The 23,913-nt window shown below is 41.0% G+C and overlaps 1 protein-coding gene across 4 annotated transcripts; it reads right to left on the reverse strand.

The window, feature by feature from the left end:
- Window positions 1–210: 210 nt before the first annotated feature.
- Window positions 211–23,629, reverse strand: pparg (peroxisome proliferator-activated receptor gamma). 4 transcript variants are annotated; one of them, XM_031568446.2, is made up of 7 exons: window positions 23,077–23,629; window positions 12,352–12,579; window positions 11,442–11,611; window positions 7,428–7,566; window positions 5,563–5,762; window positions 2,487–2,979; window positions 211–1,399 (listed from the first exon to the last, which is right to left on the reverse strand). In XM_031568446.2, the coding sequence occupies exons 2-7, from the start codon at window positions 12,572–12,574 to the stop codon at window positions 1,152–1,154; spliced, it is 1,473 nt and encodes a 490-aa protein (XP_031424306.1). In that variant the 5' UTR covers window positions 12,575–12,579; window positions 23,077–23,629; the 3' UTR covers window positions 211–1,151. The 4 variants fall into 4 exon arrangements, with proteins under 4 accessions (XP_031424306.1, XP_012688561.1, XP_031424308.1 ...); XM_012833107.3 differs by having other exon boundaries at window positions 12,352–12,576; window positions 23,077–23,628; XM_031568448.2 differs by lacking the exon at window positions 23,077–23,629 and adding an exon at window positions 17,189–17,976 and having other exon boundaries at window positions 12,352–12,576.
- Between the last annotated feature and the right edge of the window lie 284 nt (window positions 23,630–23,913).

Here is a 23,913-nt window from a genome sequence, read left to right on the forward strand (position 1 = left end):
TGTCAGGGGTGACATTCAGTAGGTAGCAACTGAACATGAAGTACCATAGGAAAATTACTTGACAAGGTTAGGGTAGATTGTGTCAACCGATTGTTTCACCCAACCACTAATGGCTGGGGAATGAGGAAATTCACTCAAAACTATATCAAATGTTTTTTTTTTTTTACTGTATAGATTCAGACATCAGTTTCCACAGACAATATCAACTTATAAAATGTAATATCTTGTGAAGGTTTATTCAGACAATTTTTTTCCAGCTTATATTTTAAAAATGAACATTTTCCACAGATATTCCTCCAAATAAACCTTTACCGAAGGCACGGCTGCGTATCTCCCTTTCAATTCACCAAGACACAAAGACTCCAAATCATTTAATCATTCAGTGCTAGATAACAAGAGATATGTTTTTGCTGGTTGAGTGAAACCTCACACGAGGCACAGAATCTCATATATTGTATATATTGTATGAATTATGATGCATAAAACCTCGGGATCTTGATTAAATGAAAAGCAAAAACATCTGACAAAGCAAAAATTACAAGTATATACACAGTTTCAAGACATATCATAAAAAGCATTCACAGTGATATTTTTCCCTTGTTTCAACACAATCCTTGTATATCCACTTCCTTAGTAACACTTAACAGAAAACTACCTGACATATAGCCAACGTGGAAGTATGGTGAAACAACAGACCATGCCAATACATGGTAATTCATAACACTCTGTGACCTAATACTATTGATTCACATACAGTTTCTATTGCATTACCATGAACATGTAACTGTTTCCTGGTGGCAAACAGCCCATTTTTATAGTTTTACGGTTAAGATTCTTAGCTGTTAAGATTGGTGTCAAGCCATATTTATTGCTCATGTTTTTGTTTTTTTGCTTTAATAAAACAGGAATTGTATCAAGGCGTTCCCAAAATGCAAAAAAAAGTCAGCGCAGTCACACAGAAGCATTCAAATGAAATGGTCACTCTCTTTCTCAACCATCATCAGTCCCTGGACCACCCCCTTGACTGAGAGCAGATCACCAGCAGATCACCAGCCTGCCACCACTGCGAGAACAGCTTTCCATAGCTGCCACCTAAAGGCACAACGGGAGCTACAAACATGACATCACAAATCATTTCTCCTGCCGTCTTCCTAGTACAGATCTCTTATGATCTCCTGCAGGAGCGGGTGCAGACAGATGTCCACTTCTGTCTTTTTCAGCAGCTGGATGAAGTGCACGTGGTCAGACACTAGTTGCCGGAGGTCAGTCATCTTTTGCAGCACCTTGGCGAAGAGCTGGAGGGAGTCAGGGTGGTTCATCTTCAGCTGGAGCTCCAGAGAGTGGAGCACGGTCTCCTGCAGGTCCTCAATCGGCTTGACATTGAGCAGGCCGGGCCGATCTGTGAGTCAGGACAGAAAAGGGTGAGAGGTCGTCTTAAAACCTTTAAATGTTTGTGGTTGAGCTCAAGATTACACGGTCATGTGTCATGTGAATGGTATCCCTATCTGCGGGTGTAACAGACTACCGTTCAGACTGGCTTAACTCAAATCACACAAAAAGGGCACGTTCTATTGTCTCCCTTTCTTGTCATCTATTTTGGTGCCTCAGAGTTAATTTTTCACAAGCTGCCGTGCGATGGCCTACTCAGTGATGAAGTCAAAGTTCAAGGTTGAGATGTTATTAAATGACCACAAAATGTTGACCAATAATTCTCTGTGATAACCGTTTCACAAACCTGTCTAGACTGGTTACAGGCAACACAAATGGTAGAACTTATGATAAAAAAGTGATAAGTGGTTGGCACTGTTCACACATTTCTGTGGCACTGGTTTGCTAGAATACTATGATTCCATGTGAGGTATGTTTAGACATAAGCCTTGTGCTTGTATTTGTCTGATAAGCTTAAAAACTGTTGAGAGGTAATGTTATCTCCGAATCTTGACATTAGCTGGGTCACATTTTTATCTTGCACGAGGGCTGATATGACAGGGATGACTAAGCAATAAAAGATGACTAAGCAATAAGACTGCTAAAACAAAATACGTAGTAGATGAACCAAATGAGTCTATTTACATTTTAGAGGTGTTCAAGGAACTATGGCCTATCAACAAAATGCCTCTGGTCATACAATTTTCATAAATGTTTGTGGGATAACATTTTTTTGTCATTTTTTTATATTTAGCAACATGCTGCCAGCATTGTGCAATATTGTGCTCTGCCCAGCTTTGGATAAAAGCATCTGCTGGCTTGCTAAACATAAATAAATAAACGTATTTAGCCTGAATTCTATTACCCTATGCTTCTATTTCGGTCAGGAGCTTCCTTTCCCTAAAGACAGGTAACAGTTACTTTAATGGAACCCTACTGGGAACAAATTTGAACTGCCAAACGGAACTTGCCAATAACTGGATATACAGTATGGTGAAACATATTTCTGACACTTAAAACAGTAAACTCTTCTTTAATGTCCAAGCCCAACACCTCACCTCCGCTGAGGATGATGACGGCGAGGAAGAGAGCCATGTCACTGTCGTCCATCTCCAGCATGTTGAACTTCACAGAGAACTCAAACTTGGGCTCCATCATCTGACAGAAGGGCTTGCGTAGACTCTTGAGGAACTCGCGTGTCATGAAGATCTGTCCGTACGCGATCAGCGTGCCGTCCTTGTTCATGAGCGGGGCCATCATGATGATGAGCACCTCGATGACGCCATATTTCAGCAGCGTCACCTGGTCGTTCAGGTCCAACTCCATAAAGCCCGGGATGCTCTTGGCGAACTCTGTGACCTCACGGACAGCCTCCGCTGATCGTGATTGACAGCGCTGGAAGAAGCGCACCTCCACCTCCTCAGCTGAGTCCCCGGGGTGCAGCAGGCCACAGTCAGACTGCTGCTGATTGGCTAGAGAGGGTGGGATCTGTCTGCAGTTGATGAACTGCTCCCCCTCTGAAAGGGAGCGCATGTCGTGGATGACAAAGGGCTATGCGTGACAGAGAAAGAGAGACATGGGAAGAGAGGTTAGAAATCGCAGAATCACAGAAATTGCAGAAATCAATACCCCTATTTACTCCAAAGTTTGCATCCTTGATATATATGTTTTTTTTTGAGCATTTTCTTAATGGTCACATTCACTGCAGCTGTTTGAGGTGCCTGCTCATGGTTTCAAAGTTTGAAGTCATGCAGCGAATGTCTATGCCATTTGTTGAAAATTATTCTTTAAATGATTGTGTGACTTTTATTTGCTGGCAATGCCATAACTTCCTTTTCATATCATATAATTGTTCTATTCATTAAACTCTAAATGAATCCTCCTTTAGAATTTTGAAAACCTTTGGCATTTCAGCTGTCAGTTTGAAGACATTGAGGGGACGTGTGAGCCTCTTCTGAAGCCTCTCTCAGAGGTGCTTACTCTGGACTGCTCTGGTAGAGCACTTATTTCTGACATTATGGTGAAGCTGTTCCCACAAGACCTCATAGGGTCAAGTCTGGTGGTTGTAAAGGCCCGTCAAAGAGAGACAGTATTCTAATGACCTGTTTCTTCACCAAGTGGGTTTTTGCATAGCTCATAAGCATGCTGGAGACCTTCTGCATGACCACATTAGCAGCAGTCATGTGCTGGCCACAGGCAGTAAGATGAACAAAGAGTAGAAGACCTTTCTAGTTCATTATTCCTTGCACTATGTATGAGCAGCTCAACATTCCAACATCGAAGTGCCCCATACTTTTACATTTCCTAAGAGAGTCTAGCATTATGACTCTAACGTTATGGTTTCTGAAAAGGGGGCTTTACAGTTTTATGTCATTTCTGGCAGCAACATTAGTAATGTCTTTGCTATGTATTTAAATGTATTTCATGCCACCTTGGAGAATACAAGCATCAATTTCCCTTAAAAACATACAAATTCCTGAGTGATTCCAAACTTTTGAACCCAACAGTAGCATACAGTACTAATATATCAGCATAGTACCGGACAGCCTTTGCAGGTACTACAGTGAGAGTAGGCCTCTAACCAATGATATTTTACAACTTCCATAGACATCCATTGTTAAGATGTCATTCCGAGTGAATGCATTGGGGAGTGGCCCTGCAGGCTAAGAATGGATTGGACTCCTTAGCAGTGTGTGTTTACTTTGGTTTGTTAAAGAAAGCAACTATTTTTTTTCTGGTTTTAAATCCAAAGGGTGACATTTTTGCTCTTTTAAAATCCTCTGTGAGCAGCCCTGCCTATATTTTCTTTTCTGGCAATAGCTTATTAAATGAATTAATATCGCATTGCACGCAAAGTGAATATGCTGTCTTCAAAAAGATGAATTGAGTTTTCTTGGAACAACATATCATCCAAAGAAAATAAAATAAAACTCAGTTCCACTGAAGCTGAATGACATGACAAAAGCCCATTTCTGAACTCACGCTGTCGGGCATTCTGCTCTTGTGCTATGCGACCCCTTAGTTTATCTATAATAAGAAGTCAAGATTTTGAGCAGAATTAGGAACATTACCATGTTCTAGGTGTTTTTGGTCAGTATCAGTGGCTCTGTAAGTAATAGTCTAAACACACTGTAATAATCTCTGTTTACCGGCCTTGACCATATCTCTTAGCAGAAGGACATGGAGTATGATGACCTCTGCCTGGCGGATGTTAGAATTAGCAGTAGCAGTGTCATTGGATATGATATGATATTAAATCTTGGGTAACACAAACTGTATATATAATATAGTATATAAACAGCATATATATATATATATGAATGATGAGATGCTGATATGTATATATTATATATTAGCTGTGCTAATGCCAAGACAAGTCCCAGCCATAAACTTGCATTTTAATTCTGAATTCATTTCTTACATCTAGCATAATATTTAATGTAATAATAATAATTCACTAAACAAATCTTTGCTTTTCAACATCATATATTATAATATATATATATGTATATATGTATGTATGTGTATATATAAATGATACTATATAATCCTGTTTTTCTTCCTCTGATTGTTTTATGCATAACCTTAAAACAGAATAAAAAAAGAAGCAGCAGTTTGTGGCACTGCCTGGAGAAATCGTCAGTCCTAGGAGTGGCATGCTGTAAACATGACGAGTGAAAGTTTCACGAGGACACGTGGGCTTGGAGGGTTGGCCCCCAGTAGTGTTGTCACCTCATTGTGTGATGGGCCAGCACCTTGCGTAGGAGTGGAGGAATATGGCGTGAAAAAAAGCTTTTGTCCTGTCATTCATTCTGAACGCTCACGTGCATTTCAGTAGCGATTAATCTCAGATTCGGTATGTGAACCCAAATGACCCACCAAGTTCAGAAAAAAAAATCCAACTGAAAAATCCAGCTGAAATATTTATCTCAACGCCTCTCACAGAAACCAATATGAATACAATTGTTTGTTCAATTGAAGAGGTGTCTGGCGCTAGCAAAACCTGAATTTTTTGTCTTTAATCTTAGTTTGAAGTTGTAATGCCTAGGTTTGTCTAGGTTTTTGAATCGAAGAAATGACTGCAGAGAGAGAGTGAGAGAAAGAAAGAAAGCGAGCAGTGAAGCTCTGACTCACAGAGCTGTCGCTGGTCTTGCCTGAGAGGATGGCCCTGGCCTTGGCTTTGGTGAGGGGGAAGTACTTGAGATAGGACTCATATAAATGTTTGGCCAGGGCCCTTAGGTCAGCCGACTCTGGGTGCATGTGGTCCATGTCAGCCGAGACCTCCGCCAGGAGCTTCTCCTTCTCCGCCTGGGGCATCCGGCCAAAACGGATGGCTGGGAAAAAAGCAAACAGGCAAACACATTGATTTTTTTTTTGGAAGAAAACTGAAAGACAAAAAAAGAGAGAAAAAAAAGGCAAAAAAAAGCCTCAGGCCTGGTCTTGCGCCTAACGCAAGTGTGCCGTGTCATGGAGGAAAGCAGTGAGTGGGATGGAAACAGGGAGAGGCCATCGGGCTGGTTTTCACTGGGAGGTATCAACGTCACTCACAACTTGACAAACTTGACAAAGAGGGCGACCACTCCTTGCTATTCACAATGGAAGTTTACACATTACCAGAGAAAGCTACGCTTAACAGGTGGAGAAGAGATCACAAGGAAGACGGCAGATGTCATAATATTCTGCTGATAGCAGTAATATCCTCGCTGACTGAGAAACATGTCTAGTCTATAGCCACCAAAGTATTTACCTATGAGAATTATAAAACACCGGACAACAAATGCAAGTCAAAGTAATCTATGTTGCAAATAATATAGCTGTCGGTTGGAGTAAAATAAGTTGCCATGGTACGTTGGACAACTGTATAGCTTGTAAGTTTCCCATCACCCCCCTACAGGAAAAATACAAAACAAAACAAAACGCAACAAACAAACAAGAGCCAAAACTAAGTTCATCAGTCATGCTACATGTCCATAACCAATAACATTTGACAATAACACACGATGTACACGCTATACATAAGTCTGGTGTTGATTTTGGAATGGTAAGGATGAGTTAAGGTTATATAGGACACATTACATAAAGGCAAGGGTTGTCTCAGACGGTTAGGTAAGGGCTTTCAAGTAAGCGACAAGGATTGTCACGCACTCAATTGGTCTTTTGTCAGGAAGTTGTGATAGTAGAGTTTATGTGCCTATACACGTTACAAAATAATGACCTGTGCATGTATTCATTATAGCTTTCACACCCTCATGCATTTCAACCTTTAACCTAGCGTCCTGGCGCCCAGCCAGGAGCTGTGACACAGCAGATTTGTGACAGCCACGTCTAAGCCTCTATGAATCATTGATAAAAGGTGGAGAAAAAAGCCTCACGGCAGACATGTGTGTGTGTGTGTGTGTGTGTGTGTGTGTATGTGTGTGTGTGTGTGTGTGTGTATGTGTGTGTGTGTGTGTGTGTGTGTGTGTGTGTGTGTGTGTGTGTGTGTGTGTGTATGTGTGTGAGAGAGAGGGAGAGAGAGAGAGAGATATTGGGCGATGGTGTTTGTGTACGTGAGAGACAGGGAAGGGGGGCCAGCGAGAGTGAAGCCACAAGCAACCAATCAGCAGCCACTGCACGGGAGAGAGACAAACTCTGTTGACCTCCCAGCGGTGAAAACACCTGTAATCTCCCAGAGCGCTCGACCTGAGAGGCCGCCGCCGTACGTAATCGGAGATGCAAGCCTGTCGGGCCGGCTCGCCGAGTCGTCAGGTGGAACACTCTTTGGCAGGCTGGTCTAGTGTTGGGCTGTCAGAGCCCCTGCCACAGAAGGTGCAGCAGGCAACCACACACAGGAAACTCAGCCCAGCCCCCCCCCCCCCCCCCCCCCCCCAAAAAAAAGTCAAAAAGCACAAAGCCTCAAAAGGAAATTCTCTGAAACCCGGTAGGTACATTCTTGTAAGTTTAAAGAGGTGATCCGGAGGCTGCACTTGTTGCTCGCTGGTTTCCGGTTGCTTGCTCACCGTTGTGTGACATGCCCACCACCAGGCACTTCTGGAAGCGGCAGTATTGGCACTTGTTGCGGCTCTTCTTGTGGATGCGGCAGCGAAGGTCACAGTGGTCATAGACCAGCTTCAGTCGGATGGTGCGGCGGAAGAAACCCTGGGAGGAGAGAGGCCATGATGGACGGGGACAAACCAGGAGGAGGAGGTCAACATGGAGCTCAGGTAAACCCTCACCAAAGCAGACCTTTCACAGTCACATATTCATATTGACACAGAAGGATTATTTTGAACAGTTTTATGGCATAAACATACACACACACACACACACACACACACACACACACACACACAGACACACACACACACACAGACACACACACACACACACACACACACACACACACACACACACACAGACACACACACACACACACACACACACACACACACACACACACACACACACACACACATATATATATATATATATATATATATATGTATAAAACACACAAAAGTAAACCCATAACACCTCCTTGTATAAGCTGGATCCAAATTCTGCCCGTCATTGTTGCTCACCTTTCTAAATGCCCACTTACTACATGATTTCACAATGGATCAATGTGTCATGTGGGGCTTTCCTGAGATAAAGAGTTGAGATACAACAGTGTATGAATCAAAGGCCTCACTCCAATCTCTCCACTGATGTGGTTTCATCATTCTAAGAAGTCATTTCTTTCCTTGAATGCAAAGCCTTTATCAACTGGTTATCATATATCAGTGCAATAAAGTCACTGAGAGCTGACTAGCTCTGTTTGGACTTTAGCAGGATAAAGAGGCTTCATACAGACACTGGTAGAGAAGAAATGCTTAAGGGTCTCCCAGAACTATGTATGCATGTGTGTGTGTGTGTGTGTGTGTGTGTCTGTGTGTGTGTGTGTGTGTGTGTGTGTGTGTGTGTGTTGTGTGTGTGCGTGTGTGTGTGTGTTGTGTGTGTGTGTATGTGTATGTGTATGCGTGTTTGTGTGTGTGTTCGGATGTATTTGTGAACTGAAAAAAAAAATCAACTCATGAATGAAATTGTCCTAAGGGGCTCAAGGCTATATGTGTCTTCGGTTTAATAGAACAATGGAGGCCTAACTATTTTAAGCCTATCATACTATTAAAGCTTAATGCTATATTTAACATTAGTTAGCCATTTTTAGTGAATTAACCTTGTTGGCTGACCCACATGCCTGGCATTCAGCACATTGTCCTAAACACCATCGCAGAACAATGAGCACATCTGACACTTCACTTTCAACCCTGAACATTCAAACAGGCAGCGCTTGGGAAAATGGTGTTCAGGATCTTGACCACAGCTGTTGGTGGAACTGGCTAACGGACATTCCAGGAGATGCATGAGAGATTTAAAAAAAAAGCTCTAGTAGTTGCAGCTCAGATGATTGGAGATTCAGTCAAAAAAAAATGAGCTTTCCTAAAGAGCAGAGTTAATGTAACTCTGGTGAGACATGCCGAATGTTCATCTTCACCATTTCACACATTGTAATGTCTGTCCATTATTTGAAATGCTTGAATTGGGCAGTTTTGTTGACTTTCACATAGAAGGTTCTTCACTCTACGTATATAAATCACCACTACAAACTGAAGATACTCTGTTCCCTACACCTGTGACGATCACCATTTGCTAGCATTGAGGGCAGACAGTAGACCGGGGCCTGAGGGACATGACGTGTCTGGTGAATCATTTTGTGCCATGTACTCAGCTGAAGGGGCGCATCAGTAGGTACTATCGACCTATACTAACCCCCGAAAGCTAGTTGGTGAATTCCAGCTGTCAGGGACTTGATTCAATGTATTGGAACACATGTGGCAAACTCATGTAAATAATAGATTTTTTGTCAAAGTACCGTTTTTGAGTGTACATCGTCAACAGTCAACTCTAACAGAAACAATGCGTCAAATATTCTTCCAACCATCTGTATATATGCAGTGACATATGCTCAAGCTATGAGCATGGATTACTGTGGAGAGAAAAATGTCTCAAAAATATTTGTAAATGCACGTAATATTTACAAATGTGCTTCTCTATCCACAAATACAGAATTCCTTACTTGTGACTTATAACTTATCATTTAAATAAATGTAAAATGATTTGTCCAAATGAATGTTTATTTGCAAATATATTCTTTATATTTGCATCTGTTGTGGAATGTCATTTGTATTCTGCATGTGAAGTGTTGAATCTTTTTTTTATTGAGCATCCGACACACACATTCATCCCAGCTTCCATTGACGCAATCTTGAGACATTATTTTGTCGCTTTTTAGCGATCCACACTCAAATAGGTCTTGATCCACACGATAAGTTAGCTAGTTCTTGTTTTGGGGGACTATACTGCAGCTAGTAGTCAAATATTTGTTGATCATAAATGACCAGATTACCAGCTCTGGGACTTTAGATTCATATTCAGCTCTAGGAAAATAGCAGTAAGTTTAAATAATTGAGACCAAATCTCCGTACACTACATAAGTACACACTCTGAATATAAAATGGTGGTTATGAGTAGTTTTGAAGAGTCATCTTAGGTGACTGCAAAACCAGGAAATCAGTGTAAAAAAAAAAAGGTATTCTGGGTAGCATTTCCTCCCTCCTCAAGTCAAAGCATCTTTAACTGCCTGTAAATGTGCCATGTCTGACACGGGTGGAAATACACCTCTGTGGTTTTTGGGTCGCCTACTCGGGGTGATTATTTGTATTCAGACAGTTCTCCATGCATGTACACCCCTGCCCATAGAGATATATATATATATCTATATATTCTGCCCAGTGAGTGGAAACTTGTCATGAGCTTGTGGTGTGGGTGACAGACAGACAGAGATCAAGTGTGGGAGGGATTGAAGACTGACACCTTTTGACCCTGTGCGTTTATCTTCGGGTGAAGCGCAACCATCAGACAGGGTTTACCGAAGAAAGAAGAGGTTTGAGGTTCGAGTAAAAAAAAAAAATCGGGTTTTGATATGACAGGAAGTATGATTATAGCTGAAGGAAGTCAGATGAGATCTTATAAGGTGCACTACAACGCAGTTAGAAAAATAGCGGACGCAACACTGAAACCAATCAACAATGCCCTCAATGATACCAATCTTGTTTTTCAAAAATCAGCTATTTTTTGTGTACATACAATTATTTGAAAAGTCCCTTTTAAGCTTCATGAAAGAGATAGCAAATAGCTAAAGAGACATTCCTTCTATTAAATTAGTGTTATTGTGTTACAGAAAAGTCTCAGTTCAGTTTCAGTTTCAAGTGCTACTTTGTATATGTGAAAAGATTACACACACTAAAAGAGACATGGCCAGTAACATGACCAAGAGACACGTCCTTGTTGGGTTTCCTTGGGCGCGCACTGCTCCAGCTCCTATGTTGCCGTCAATCCACAATGACTGACAGAAGGCTACACTGCAAAAATGTAAATCTTAGTAAGATGAAATATCTTAAATCAAGGCAATATATGCTTGTTTTTTTTGTCTGACAAGATATTTCTTCTTACCAGGCATTTTTTATGTTAGAGCATTTCACTTGCTTCAAGCGTTTCAGTCCTTAATTATCTTAATAAGGTATTATAACTTGTTACTGAGATTGTATTGCTGGTTCTGAGCAAGTTAATGCTTGAAACTAATTTGATCACCACTGACAAGTACAAAACTGCTTTGTCAAAGTCAGAATCGTGACAAATGTACTTGTTTTTAGTCTGGCCACACTAGTTTTTAAGATATATTTGGGCTCTTTTAAAAAAAATCTTGGTAAGTCAAATTTTCCTGTTCTGTTGGCAGATAATTTTGCTTATTTTAAGGAATAAATCTCCCATTTTATTACTTTTTTTTCTTGTTTTTGAAAGCTGATTTTTTTTTTGCAGTGTATGTTGCAGTGCACTGTTAAAAAATAATGAATGAATTAGATGTAGGTCTCCACCTGAGGAGCAGTTCGGGATGTGGATTGAGAGGAGGTGAGGAGGTTTGGAGGCGTTTGTACCTTGCAGCCTTCGCAGGCGTGGACTCCATAGTGGAACCCTGAAGCTTTGTCCCCACACACACGGCATTCAATGTTCAACACAGCAGTGGAGGGGTCTTCATGCAGCTTACAGAAAGGCAGGCTGCTCTCGTTGTACTGAGGAGGCGACTCTGGTTCAAGTTTGATGTAATCTAAAACAAAGTTCAGGCAAGATTCAATGAAAAACAAATGTCAGGTTCATATATTCATATTAACCGATTTGTAAATCCTCACGGTCTAATGAAAAGGCCTGCTTAAATGGATGTTTCCCAATACAACAAAAATGGAAATGGCTTTTGGAACAGATGTAGTTTGACCAATAGCTGGCAAAAGAGTGTAATTTGATTTGTTTGGTAATAAAATAATTCTTACTAAATCAAGTGATATATGGTGTCTAGGTCATAGGCCCCTATGGAATCATATACCCAAAGTGAAAAGTGTTCTCTTTCCTATAAATGTCTCTCATTTCAGCTCTTTCTATTGGGCTCATATGTTCCTGAAGTAGCTACATGATAGACTTCTTATTATGCATTTAGCATCATCTCTAAATCTGAAAAAAAAAGTAGCCCTCCAGCTTATATCCCTGGCTCCCAAAATATACTGTATACCTCCTCGTCACAACCCAAAGCTAAATGTGAATGGAGGAGTTAACCAGTAAAACAGATAAGACCGTGCCGCCTGACTGTCGAAACCCCAGTGTTAAAACCTCAAGCCCGTTTGGCATTCGGTGTCTAAATCATTCGAGAAGGGCTTTTATTTCTTGCTACTACCCATTTTGCTCCTTTTCAGGCTCATTGTAACTTAGTTTGTCATTATTTTTGCCAGTATCTGGTCCAAAGGCTACTTTGAGCTATGAACAATATAGTCACTCTGAACAACTCAGGACACTCACTCTGGCTCTCCTGTTGTCTGTAGCTGTACATGTGAGTCAGGTCTGTGTGTGTGTAGTCCCCTTGGGGCAGGCTGGGGTCATACTCCATTCCTGAGAGGTTAGTGTAGTCCAGCGTTGAGTAGGGCTTCATGTCCAGAGAGTGGGAGCTGTTGTCCAGTTCCTCTAGCTCCAGAGCAGTCAGGCCAAAGCCCACGGACCAGCCCAGAGTCTGCGTGTCAACCATGTCTGCTGGATAGAGGCACGCAGGCTTAGAATCAGGCCAAAAGCAAACTGATGTTGCAATCATTAGATCTGATGGGTCTGGGCACACAAGCCAGATGACATGGCATCTTCCACAAGTCACTGCCTAACTCTGGATATGATGAGTGCTATGTTCTTTCGAGAAGGTGAAGATAGTGAATAAAAACCAAACACACAATACCAATAATATTATCATACTACACATACTTTTCACTAAATAATGACCAAGGATTTCAACAACTGCATTCTTCTACAAGGCATTAGATCATATAATGTAGAAAAGTAAAAACATTAAATACATATACAAATATCTACATTTTGCCTTGTGCTACCTTAGAAACACGGGACTTTCATTTGATTGGTATCACCCTCTGAGCCTGGAGCAATGTGCACTGTTCTAAGCAAAGCATTCAAAATGTTTATAAATGGATGTAAAATGGATGTCTCAATGTTTTTATACACCTGCATACAAGGTCCTCACTGTGTTTTAATACCATGTTAATCCTCATTAATTCTACTATGTACGGTCTAACCTAAGAAATACATAATCAAAGTACAATTATTTCTAGCTGTACCATACATTATAGGAAATAGCAAGTGTTGACTGTTGTGAAGTAGAAAAAAATGGAGCTCCTACAATGAAAATGTAAAGATGGACTTTAGCAGAGGAGAGGAGGACCACCTCCAGAGCGTATATGTTTTAGTAGATGGGGCACACAGAAAGTCAGCGAGGACTGCCACTAGTAGCAGATACTACCATACGGTTGTTATTACTCTCGAAGGAAAGGAGAGCTTTATGTAAATATGCTCTTTGGTAATGTCACTACACTATATAGAGAGCAAGTCATCATAAACACTTTGGTGAACTCTTTTGAACTTGCAAAACAGTCACTGGCCCATCACTCCATAATGGTTTGCAACATTCAGTCTAATTTTCAGGTAATCGAGGTCTTCATTTTCTTACAAAACTATTAAAACTAAACACTACAAGAAAATCTGTATTTTTGTATGATTTAATGTACAGATAGCACCTTTCGGAATGAGGATTGAGCAATTTATAAACACTCTTACATAAGTTTGACGGGTAGGATGCCATTAAAATTCCAAAGCACTTTTGGAACGCGTCCCAATGACTTTCCAAAAATATCGACATGCCACAAACATCCTTTTCCCACTGGCTTATTTTTTCCCTATACCTGGATGGAATGTGCCATATCAGGCAACACAATTGAATTAATTTTTGCTAGCGCTACAGCTATTGCCAAAGGATGCTTATTTCAGAAGCGCTGGAAACAGTAGGCAGAGAAAACTATTTATAGCGAAGACACAAGTTTCCGTCCAGTGTGTGTCAATTTTGCAATGCAGTAAACATTGTCCTTGAGGGTGGACTTTTGCTCTGGTTGGCAGGGCCAAGACACTGGGGGCTCAGGCCTATGCTTTAGGGACATTAGCCCCTCCTTTAAGTAGCTGAGCTGTCCTGCAGCCAGAACAACATGTGGTGACATTATGTTCAGAGGAACTAACCCTAAGACTAACCCTCCATTATTAAAGTAAGGTGTCTCCTGAAGGAAAATACTGAATAAAGGGGGCCTCTTTTTTGAAAAGGACTCCCAATACAGTAATGGGGGCAACATTCCTTGTAATTTCAGTAAGAAAACATTCCCTTCTTCCCTTATGTCAAAACACCGATACAGTAGTGCATACCAGGACAGTGAAACAAAACAAAATCAGACATGCCTAAGCAGACTCATTCATTATCATTTTAAATATGCTGTGATAATATATGACATGCAACAATAAGTCTGTCGCTAAAAGTGTTTGGATTATTGAAAATGCAGGGATGGGCAGGATATCGAGGAGACTATACAAATACAACTAAATTACAAGACTATACAAATACCACGAAATTCACCCTCCATTTAAGTGCTACAGACTATGTTTGCAGTGGTATGACGTGTGATATGAACATTACAAAACATGACAAATTATCAGAGGTTAATGTGCTGTGAACGAACAAAAGATGCAGGACCAACCCTTAATAGATAGATTTACAAGTCTCAATCCCCTCGTCAAGCCTGATCTTGCATTCTCAGAGCGCACGCAGGCAGACTGATGGGTGAGTGTTTGCGCTAGTGTTAGTGAGACATCTGAAGGCAGCTTTGACTGAGGCTAATGGAGGATATTGTGCACATGACACAGTGTGATGTGGAGTCTGTTCACGTGAAAGCGTTGCTCCTCACTATGTGAGGGAGGAGGTAAGAACAGTCTGTTTGTATGTGATGTGAAAGACACTCCGTGGGGACCGTCTTGCAAAAGAAATGTGGTGTTTTCCATCGATATTTCTTCACATCTCCAAACAAAAGCCAAGTTGCAGGACAGCAAAACACAGAGGTTAGGATTTCATTCGCGAAGCGTCTGAAGTGGCTCAAACCACATAAAACACATTCTGCATAGGACTGTTCACTACTGCAACAGCCTCTAGAACATGTCAAACACGTCTGCGGCATTTCAAGGCATCTCAGGCTGCTGAGGAATTCTGAGAGAATCTGAGAATTCTTAAAACATAATATCTGAATAACATTAAGAATCGATATGCCAAAGACCAAAATACTCACAAGTCTGTTACAGTTTCATACTCTGCTGTTGTGCTGTGCTTACATAGATAAATACTGCAACCAGAAATCCATGGAGATCAACATAAGGAAAGCTCCACTTCTTATGGAGGTGTAGAGGTGTCTTGGTGCTAATACCACACTAGCAGAACCTGCCAAACTGCATTCACAGGCGACTGTGTGTGCATCTGCGATAGGAAGGTTGACCTCGGCTGCTTAGAAAACGAACACCTACTGTTTCCACTGATCTGCTCCTGTCCTACATTATCATGCGACAGATCACTCATTTTAACAGCCTCTTATTTTCATCAATTCATTTTTTAAATCCTATTTGCCCTGTAATTCAAAAACATAATTGTGTTCAAATATGTATTTTTTTAAAAACAGTACAGTGCTAAAAACTAGACAAAATAACCAAAGGGAGAATTAAGGAATCATACGCACACCGCATCATACAGAGTCTAATTACGGAAAGGACCGAGAGAACATTCTATACATTTGTCATAATGCAAAGCATGAAATGGGTAGAGGATTACTTTATCACAAAGCCAAATCTAGTTCTGGGCAGACCACAAAGCTCTGCTCCTGGTTTCAAACACACAGAACATCTAATACTTTTATAGAAACACACGGGCAAAACTGAATACAACTATTTCCTCAGCTAAACACATCTGCTCAAAAATATAGTTTCTAGTGGGTGTCAGGATTTTAGATGAAGCACGAGAGACAAAATATGATGAAACCCTTCCTGCCTGTTGGTTACATTGAACAGCTTTGGGTCTCAAAGTCATATATCTACTTACTGGCAAAACAGTGGCTGTTCATCAAAACTCAAGTACATTTTGGTCACATCTTTGTTCTGTGATGAATTCTACAGTGACTCCCTGAGTGTATTTCAGCATCTTGGCCACTGTTCATATGAGAACATAAATGTAACACAGCACTAAACACATAGTGATTGAATATTCTATTTTGAAGGCCAAACACAGGTGAAAGGGGGTGAAAGGATACCAACAGAACTAAAAGAGGCCCAAATTCCAATCAAACGAATCATATTTTCAAGAATGTCACATTTGCTTGATGCAATGGTTGCATGTCTGAGGGAAGGGGGAGGACCCAGCCTAACCTCAAAGAGCTCACTGACAAGGGAAGAAAGAGCTGAGACTTCCTGACCATAGCTATGGTGAGACCAGCAACACATAGTCACACACACAGACAAAACACACACACACACACACACACACAGACAAACCCATTTACACATAGTCAACACACACACCAGCACACACACACACACACAGACACAGACAAACCCATTTACACATAGTCAACACACACACACGCACACACACACACACACACAAACTCACATACATACACACAAAAACCCCATACTTGGCCTGTGCCCATTGCCGGTCCCGTGCCCTCTCGCTATGAGTGCAGCTCAGACATGAAAGCTGTCTGGGTGCCCACTCGACTGGTACTGACTTTGCTCATCGGCAGGCCGGCGACAGATCTGCTGATGGGAGAAAACCTTAAGGAGAGGTTCAGACCACAAGAGTTGTGGAGGTTGCTGAACGTGACTCACAATGGTACCAGCACCAAGTCGCTCTGATTTAGTTTTAGTGATTGAGTCTGGTGAACACTTGAGATAAAAACTGTCTTTGATGCGGGTGTCATCATCAGACAGTGTGTAAAACAAATGCTTTGGTGGGAAGAGGGGTTGTTACTCCTCACAGGTTTGCTCAAAATAAAGTCTGTGGTTTCTGCGTAATATAAACCCTTGAAATAAACCCATCACAACACACAAGTCAATCTATGTGCAGACAGCCAGACAGGCACACACACACACACACACACACACACACACACTTTCCCAATAACCTAGACTTTCATTTCTCTAATTTGGACAAACATTATCGCTCATCTGAATTATAAATGAGTGTGCCTCTGTAAAAACAAAGCTAATAAAGATTGCCACTCACCCAGCCCCCTTTTCAGCAGTTCAGTAGCTCAGGCTCTGGAGGGTGAGCCTGGCACATCGACGCAAGAAACCAGGCTGAACTTTTGACTTGAGAAAGCGTGTTGTCTCATCTATTCCTACGCTGTATGTATGCCCAGATAAAGGAAGTAGGACTCATTTTCCCATTTTGACTCTGCTTAACCTCAGCAAAAGTGCAGACAGCTAACCATCATGTGGTCCAAGGGTGAGGTGTACGGCCAGCCAGATGACTTCCTGTTGCTTCACTTCTACTCGAGCGCAATGGTTCCACTTCTCTGCGAACAAAACCTCACTCATATGAGCACTTCTTCTTTCATCCATCGTTTAATGGTGTCAGATGTTGTGGCAGTAAGACGCATACAGTACTTCTGTAGTCAGTACTGCTGACAAGCCTTTAAACATTTACTGTAATCGGTAACACCACACTAGCGGAGTGAACACAGATTAAGTCACTGCTTCAAACTGGAAAGGAATTGGAAGAGTATTTATCAAAGACCTTTTTCTATACTTTGCACTGTGAACGCTCTAAATACATGCACAATTTGTATCACATACACATACTGGCTAGGTTATATTTTGGCAAGAATTTTAGCGTCCATGCAAAGTCTCGTGTTATTTTGAAACCTCCGATGTAACGTCCAATTTCCTCTTTAAATGAATATTATAGCAGCAGCCGAGGCCGGCTTTGTTATTCCCTTGCAGATGTTATCTTTGTGAACACCCAAATGAATGACTTCACAGACAGGGCTGCATACAAGTAGACACGCACATGTGCAAGTGTGTACACGCAATTCCTTAAGATGTACACAAATACACACACGGAAACACACACTCACACACGCACACATACACACGCACACGCACACGCACACACGCAAACACTCAGAATCATGCTTGATTGAACCCTATATAGCTTTGGGTAAAACAAGCACACCCACCGACACACACACACAAACACTTTTAAAGGTCGTGTACCAATAAAGTGGCTTTATTTCACAAGCAGGATGCCATGCCGCCCCATTAAGTGCGAGAGGTGAGGCTCAGCTTGCCTGTATGAGTGGCTGCGAGGCCTAATTCCTTACTTCAAACCTACTCAAGGGACCCCAACGAGCCCATTGGAAGTACTACAAATAACATGCTTCTGGCAAACTCTGCACATCCTGCAATCTTTATTGTACAGCTCCTTGGGAATTTGGACTTTGCACAATATCTAAGGACATGAACCCTCCCCCAATTGCTTTTAATAGGCATGAGTTAATGGTTGATTACTCCCCTGGGGAGTGGCGGAGGGGGTTTGCTTGCGCTTCCCTCCCAGATCAGGAAGGAGTGGTCACTGTCAAGGCCTGCATGGCTCCAGAGCGCTGTGATCCCAGTGTCCTCGAGGGGGGTGGGCTTCCCCCCCCCCCCTCCCCACCATTCCTCGAAGCGGACAGGAAAAGGAGGGCGGGATTCTCGTATGACTAAAAACATCAGAACATGCAATCACGAGCTCACAGCACTCACACTGACCGCGGCTGCTGAGTGCGGAACCTTCGGGGTTGTTTTCCCTTGGGGGCGATAATGTGATGTTTGGTGCTTTGGCAGTACTGTCGCTGTTGATAGCCATTGTCATTCCTGTGATTAATACTCTAGCAAACAGGTTGAATGGACTTGCTGCTGCTGTCAGTGATGTTAACAGTTCTTTTGGAATTCTGTCACGGCTGGCTACTGTTCACCTATTCTGTGTGTGAAGTAATTATGAGAGTAGGATGCCAATCCTTTCGGACACTCTCAGAGACATTTTTCTCTGAGAATCTATTTTAGTGACAGATCTAAGAATATTAAGAATGTTATAAGTAATAGTACTGCTGCAGCTTAAAGCCGAAGTTAAATCGATCCACAACATGAGAGACTCGTGAACCATATCATTAACTACATCCTAGATGATTCAAATGGTTTGAAAAAGAGTTAGTGCTGTAAAAATAATAATAAATATAAAATAATAAATACGTATACTGGTAAAGATGGTTACATTTGAATACCATTTGACTACTTCAGTCATGTACCCTATCCTCTGAATCATGAGTGAACAGAGGAATAGTCACGTTCGTAAAGAAATGGAGAACTGATGGTATATTTCCACACCACCGACCTGAATGGTCTTGATGAGAAGTTCAAATAATTTCAAGGGAAACACACTTTGGTAATTCCACCTTGAGTATATGCTTAGGAGAATAGTTTTTGAACAGACTTAGAAAAGGAAATTCACACCCACACACACCCACACATACAACCATACCACACACACACACACACACACACACACACACACACACACATACAACCATACCACACACACACACACACACACACACACACACACACACACACACACACACACACACACACACACACACACACACACACACACACACACACACACACACACACACACACACACACTGCAGGCGTGCGCATGGACCTGAACTGAATACTCCTGCACAGACTGTGACAGACAAAAAAGGACAACATATATATGCCAACATTTCTTCTTCTCATCTGTCTGTGCTTCTGAGATAAATTAAAAAAAACAGACCAACCAAGAGCACACACACACACATACACACACACACACACACACACACACACACACACACACTGCACTGTTATGAAACCCTTTGTTTTAGCCCTAAACTACATAAATCTGTCTGATAGATAACAGACCATTTGTAATCAGTGTCTGCCCGCAGGAGAGAGTATTGTGGACCTTGGTCCCTCTACAACCCTGTGAAGAGTGAGTATGTGCTATCAAGGTTTACAACCTTTCCAAATACTAAATTTCCCAGTGCCTCCTTATAAGGAGTAATGTAAACAGAGCATCATTGCTATTGCCACACCTTCCCTGTACAGCAACAGACCAAAGTCTGTGCACATTAGGCCAATTATATAACTGATTCCACTTCACAATTATTTCACTTTTCATTTCATTTTTCAATCTATAGATTAAAGCAACACTATGCAACAATTTGCCACTTGCTGAGCTATGTTTTTTTTTTTATCAGGCAACTAGTTTTGGTATCATCTTCAAAATCATTTTGATGGTATATGGTCATGTGTCAAGGACAAATAAACACGTATGATTCCCGCCAGCCATTCAGGATAAACACTATTTAGTTTTGTGTTCCGGGCCAAAACACCTCAACAGAATGAAAGAAAAGTTTTCATAACGTTCATTTAATTTCAGACCAAAACCCCTTACTGCTGTGTTAAGTATAAAAAAAAGAATAATTTGAAACAAATGGTGCTTGAGTGGCATACTGCTGACCAGATTAGACACTGAGAGAACATTAAAGTTCTTCAACCTCTAAAGCCTGAAACAGATGATCTGGTTTAAATCTTAATGTGAATTGACCAAGTCAATGAGACCTAATGTCGTACCAGTTGAGATGACCTCACAGCAAACATGATTTCACAACTTCAGCTGTGAAGTATAACTGGACAAGTTTAAAACTTGGTTTGGGGTCCATCTGCTTGCATTTTACCTTCATCACACTAGAATGATCATTTGAATGGTGTATTGTTTTTAAATCAGTGATAACTGAGATTTGTTTGAACTTAAAATGGCAAAGCTATGTTCGATTTTTCTGGTTCAGCCTAATGTCTTTATTTTTGCATTCTGTTTGGGCTGAAACATTGTACTGATGATGAAATGTAGTCTTTCACATAAATTTGCCATAGCACAAAAACCAGAGGGCCCAGACGTATCATCAGTACAGAGACAAACTTGAACCGGTTGACAAACCACTTCTCTGATATTGCATGTCAATTTCACAATGCCATTGGAAAAGACCCACAAGTGTCAGACGATATTCTGTCATATCCTAAATTAACTTGGCCTTTCTAAGTGACCTCTGTCGCAAAAAAGTGACATTTCATCATATTTGATCAGAAATACAGACTCCAATCCAGTTTTACTTCTCTAAAGGCATTATCATATCATCATGAATATAAATGACAAAGAGAACAGAAATCAAGTATGATCCTGCGTCAGAGCTTCACGTGGGCGACGCTTAAATGAACATATCACAGTGTTGCTGTGTGTATCTGCGGTGTACAATGCAATAAAGTGACCAAATAAAACCTCGATTACTTTTTCCGACACGGACAGACCTTTTTTCGAATGTCTTCCAGTCTCATCGAAAACCATCTTTTGACTTTCATTCAAGCACCTTTTCTGATTAAATAGAGGTGTCTGATCATCACACCTTATCTTTTATTATTTTTCTATTATCTTTAACCATATCTTTATTAGCGTAGCTGATCTGACTATTAATACAAGTTTATCTTTATCTTTATTGGAGAGCACAGAGAGATGTATGATGCCTGTTCCTGCCCAGCCTGCATCGTCTCCTCGATGTGTAGTTTCTCTTGCAAGAGATTTAGCATCAGTAACAAATGGACGGCAGAAGCCTAAATAGTTTGCTGTGTTGTTGTACATTGATGTGCAGTGTAGTACAAGTACTGAAGTGATTGAAGAGAGTTCATATGTCTGGGCTTGTACACTTATTCATGACCGACTTGTTACCAACTGAAAGCTCAATACTCAAATTTTTATATCATAGTTCTTAACTCATGCATGTTTGATCCTCACACTTGAAAAAAGCATTGTGGGAAAAGACCTATAAGAGTTAATTGCGCCATAAAGTAGAAACAGCTGTAAATGATGGAGATTGGCAGATTCATACTTGGTTGCAGATTAATCCATTCCTCAGGCTGCCTGTAATAATGTCATTATTCACTACAGATATGGAGCTTCGGCTCCAGAGATACATAAGGATGCCGGCACCACTAGATGACTAAATGTATGTTGATGTATAGTGTCATGCTGTGAAGTTCTGTGACTCTGTCAACATGCTCAGCTAGTGTGCGACTAAACTGTAGTTTTTACCAAGAGGACTCAAACACTTTTTGAGTTTTTGGACAAAGCATGTTTCAGTTTGGTAAACTATGATGCTTCAACTGCCTTTGTGAACTTTTATTTGACCACTTGATAGAAGAGAAGCAATGTTTTTCCATGTAACATTAAATCAAGTCTCAATTGATGACAAAACGTTGCTGTTGGAAGTCACCAATACGCAAAATCTGCAAGTCAAGAATACATAACTAAACAATGAGACATCACTTTGGTTTTGAATGGACAACTTCTATGTGTTAGAAATTCTGCATTATACTTTATGACCAAAGCAATGCTAAATACTTTGGGATCGTACCTTACATATGTCACACTCATACAGAGCATCAACTTCATGACAATTAACAGGTTGCGTCCAGTACTCCAGCTGCCTCATACAAACAAGCGAACACAAATAAAGTTGATATAGCAACTGTGTTGATTTAACTTCATGATTGTCAGGAAATTGTTTGAAGTGGTGCACCAAATCAAGTTCAGAGAATGCTGAGTCATCCGACTGTGATTTTCAAGTCAACAGTACAACCATTAAAACTTAAATGGAAGCGGGTCTTGTCGCCGTATAGATGAGTAACAACCACGTACTGTTACACTAACTCGTGAGCGTTAAAATGATAGTTTAGGAAATAATCATCTTAGCATTGTAAGTAACTGTCTGGTTGAAATAACAAGTCGTAGCCTACATGGTGTATATATTCTGACTGAACATCGATGAGGCGGTACGTACCTGAAGCGATGTCTGGATTTTGTTTGTTGAAATAGCTATAAAGCATGTTTAATCTGCCTACTTCACCAGAAGGCACAAGTGAAGTTGAATGAGGTTTTTGTGTTCTCTACTACGGCAGCTAAATGACAGCTCTGCACAGTGAAGGAAGCTCACATGTCCGTGGACACCTTGAAATAAAACCTTAAAAATCACTGACCTGAAGTTGTCCCTTGGATTAGCTTCCTTTGTAACTGCGGGTGCTTTTGATTCCTTGCCTGTCAAGATAGATTATTAATTTTCTGATTGGGGAGTTATGGTACAAAAACAGGGTGTTGTACTTTGCTGGTGATAGCTGCGGCAGCCCCTAATACAGAGGCAATGCGAGTGCGAGCAACTGTGATTGTGACAGCAAAACTGGTGATGCTGCAGACAGATTTTGTATTCCGTGACTCCCCTCCCATTGGAGCTCCTACAAGAATCACATGGATGGACCAGAGCAAAAGAGCGCAAATGTGGTTTGATATCTTTGCAAATATGATTACTAAGTGCAAACCCAGATGACAACGCTATCGTATACACCAGCTGTCACATTATCAGAAAATAGCAGAAGACGGCAGAAACACTCCAGGTCTAAAACATGAGATGATATGATATTTCTGAGTAAAAGAAGTGAAGGAAACTTAACTACTCTTTATTTTTTCTGACGAAAAACACGGTGCCTGGCCATAAGCCAGGATAGAGACAGGACCAAGGCAATATTATAAACTGTATGAGAAAACATGAAGTGTTGCCCAATGTTATGTAGCATAACAAGATGTGTATATATATTTTTTTCTGAAGTGGTGAATATTACAGTCAAAGTAGTGCTGTGAGCAGTGTGCTTTAGAAGATGAAGAAACGAGTCTTGATTTGGATGCTTATGCATTCTTTTCAAAGGTGTAGATTAGTCACTTTCATGATTTCATGCTGTGACCCTTTGAAAGTTTTTGTGACTTGTCCCTATACTAATTTGTTTTAAATATCTAAAGGCAAGTCATCATGGCTTTTCCATTAA

The sequence above is a fragment of the Clupea harengus genome, chromosome 5 (genome assembly GCF_900700415.2).
Source record: "Clupea harengus chromosome 5, Ch_v2.0.2, whole genome shotgun sequence".
Lineage (NCBI taxonomy): Eukaryota > Metazoa > Chordata > Actinopteri > Clupeiformes > Clupeidae > Clupea > Clupea harengus.

Bases quoted from the DNA above. Each gene is read 5' to 3' on its own strand.
- pparg (XM_031568446.2), bottom strand. From the start codon at position 12,574: ATGGTTGACACGCAGACTCTGGGCTGGTCCGTGGGCTTTGGCCTGACT. The intron at 11,612-12,351 runs GTGAGTGTCCTG...ACTTTGTTTTAG, and splicing joins CAGACAACAGGAGAGCCAGA to ATTACATCAAACTTGAACCA. The intron at 1,400-2,486 runs GTGAGGTGTTGG...CCTGACTCACAG, and splicing joins CGTCATCATCCTCAGCGGAG to ATCGGCCCGGCCTGCTCAAT.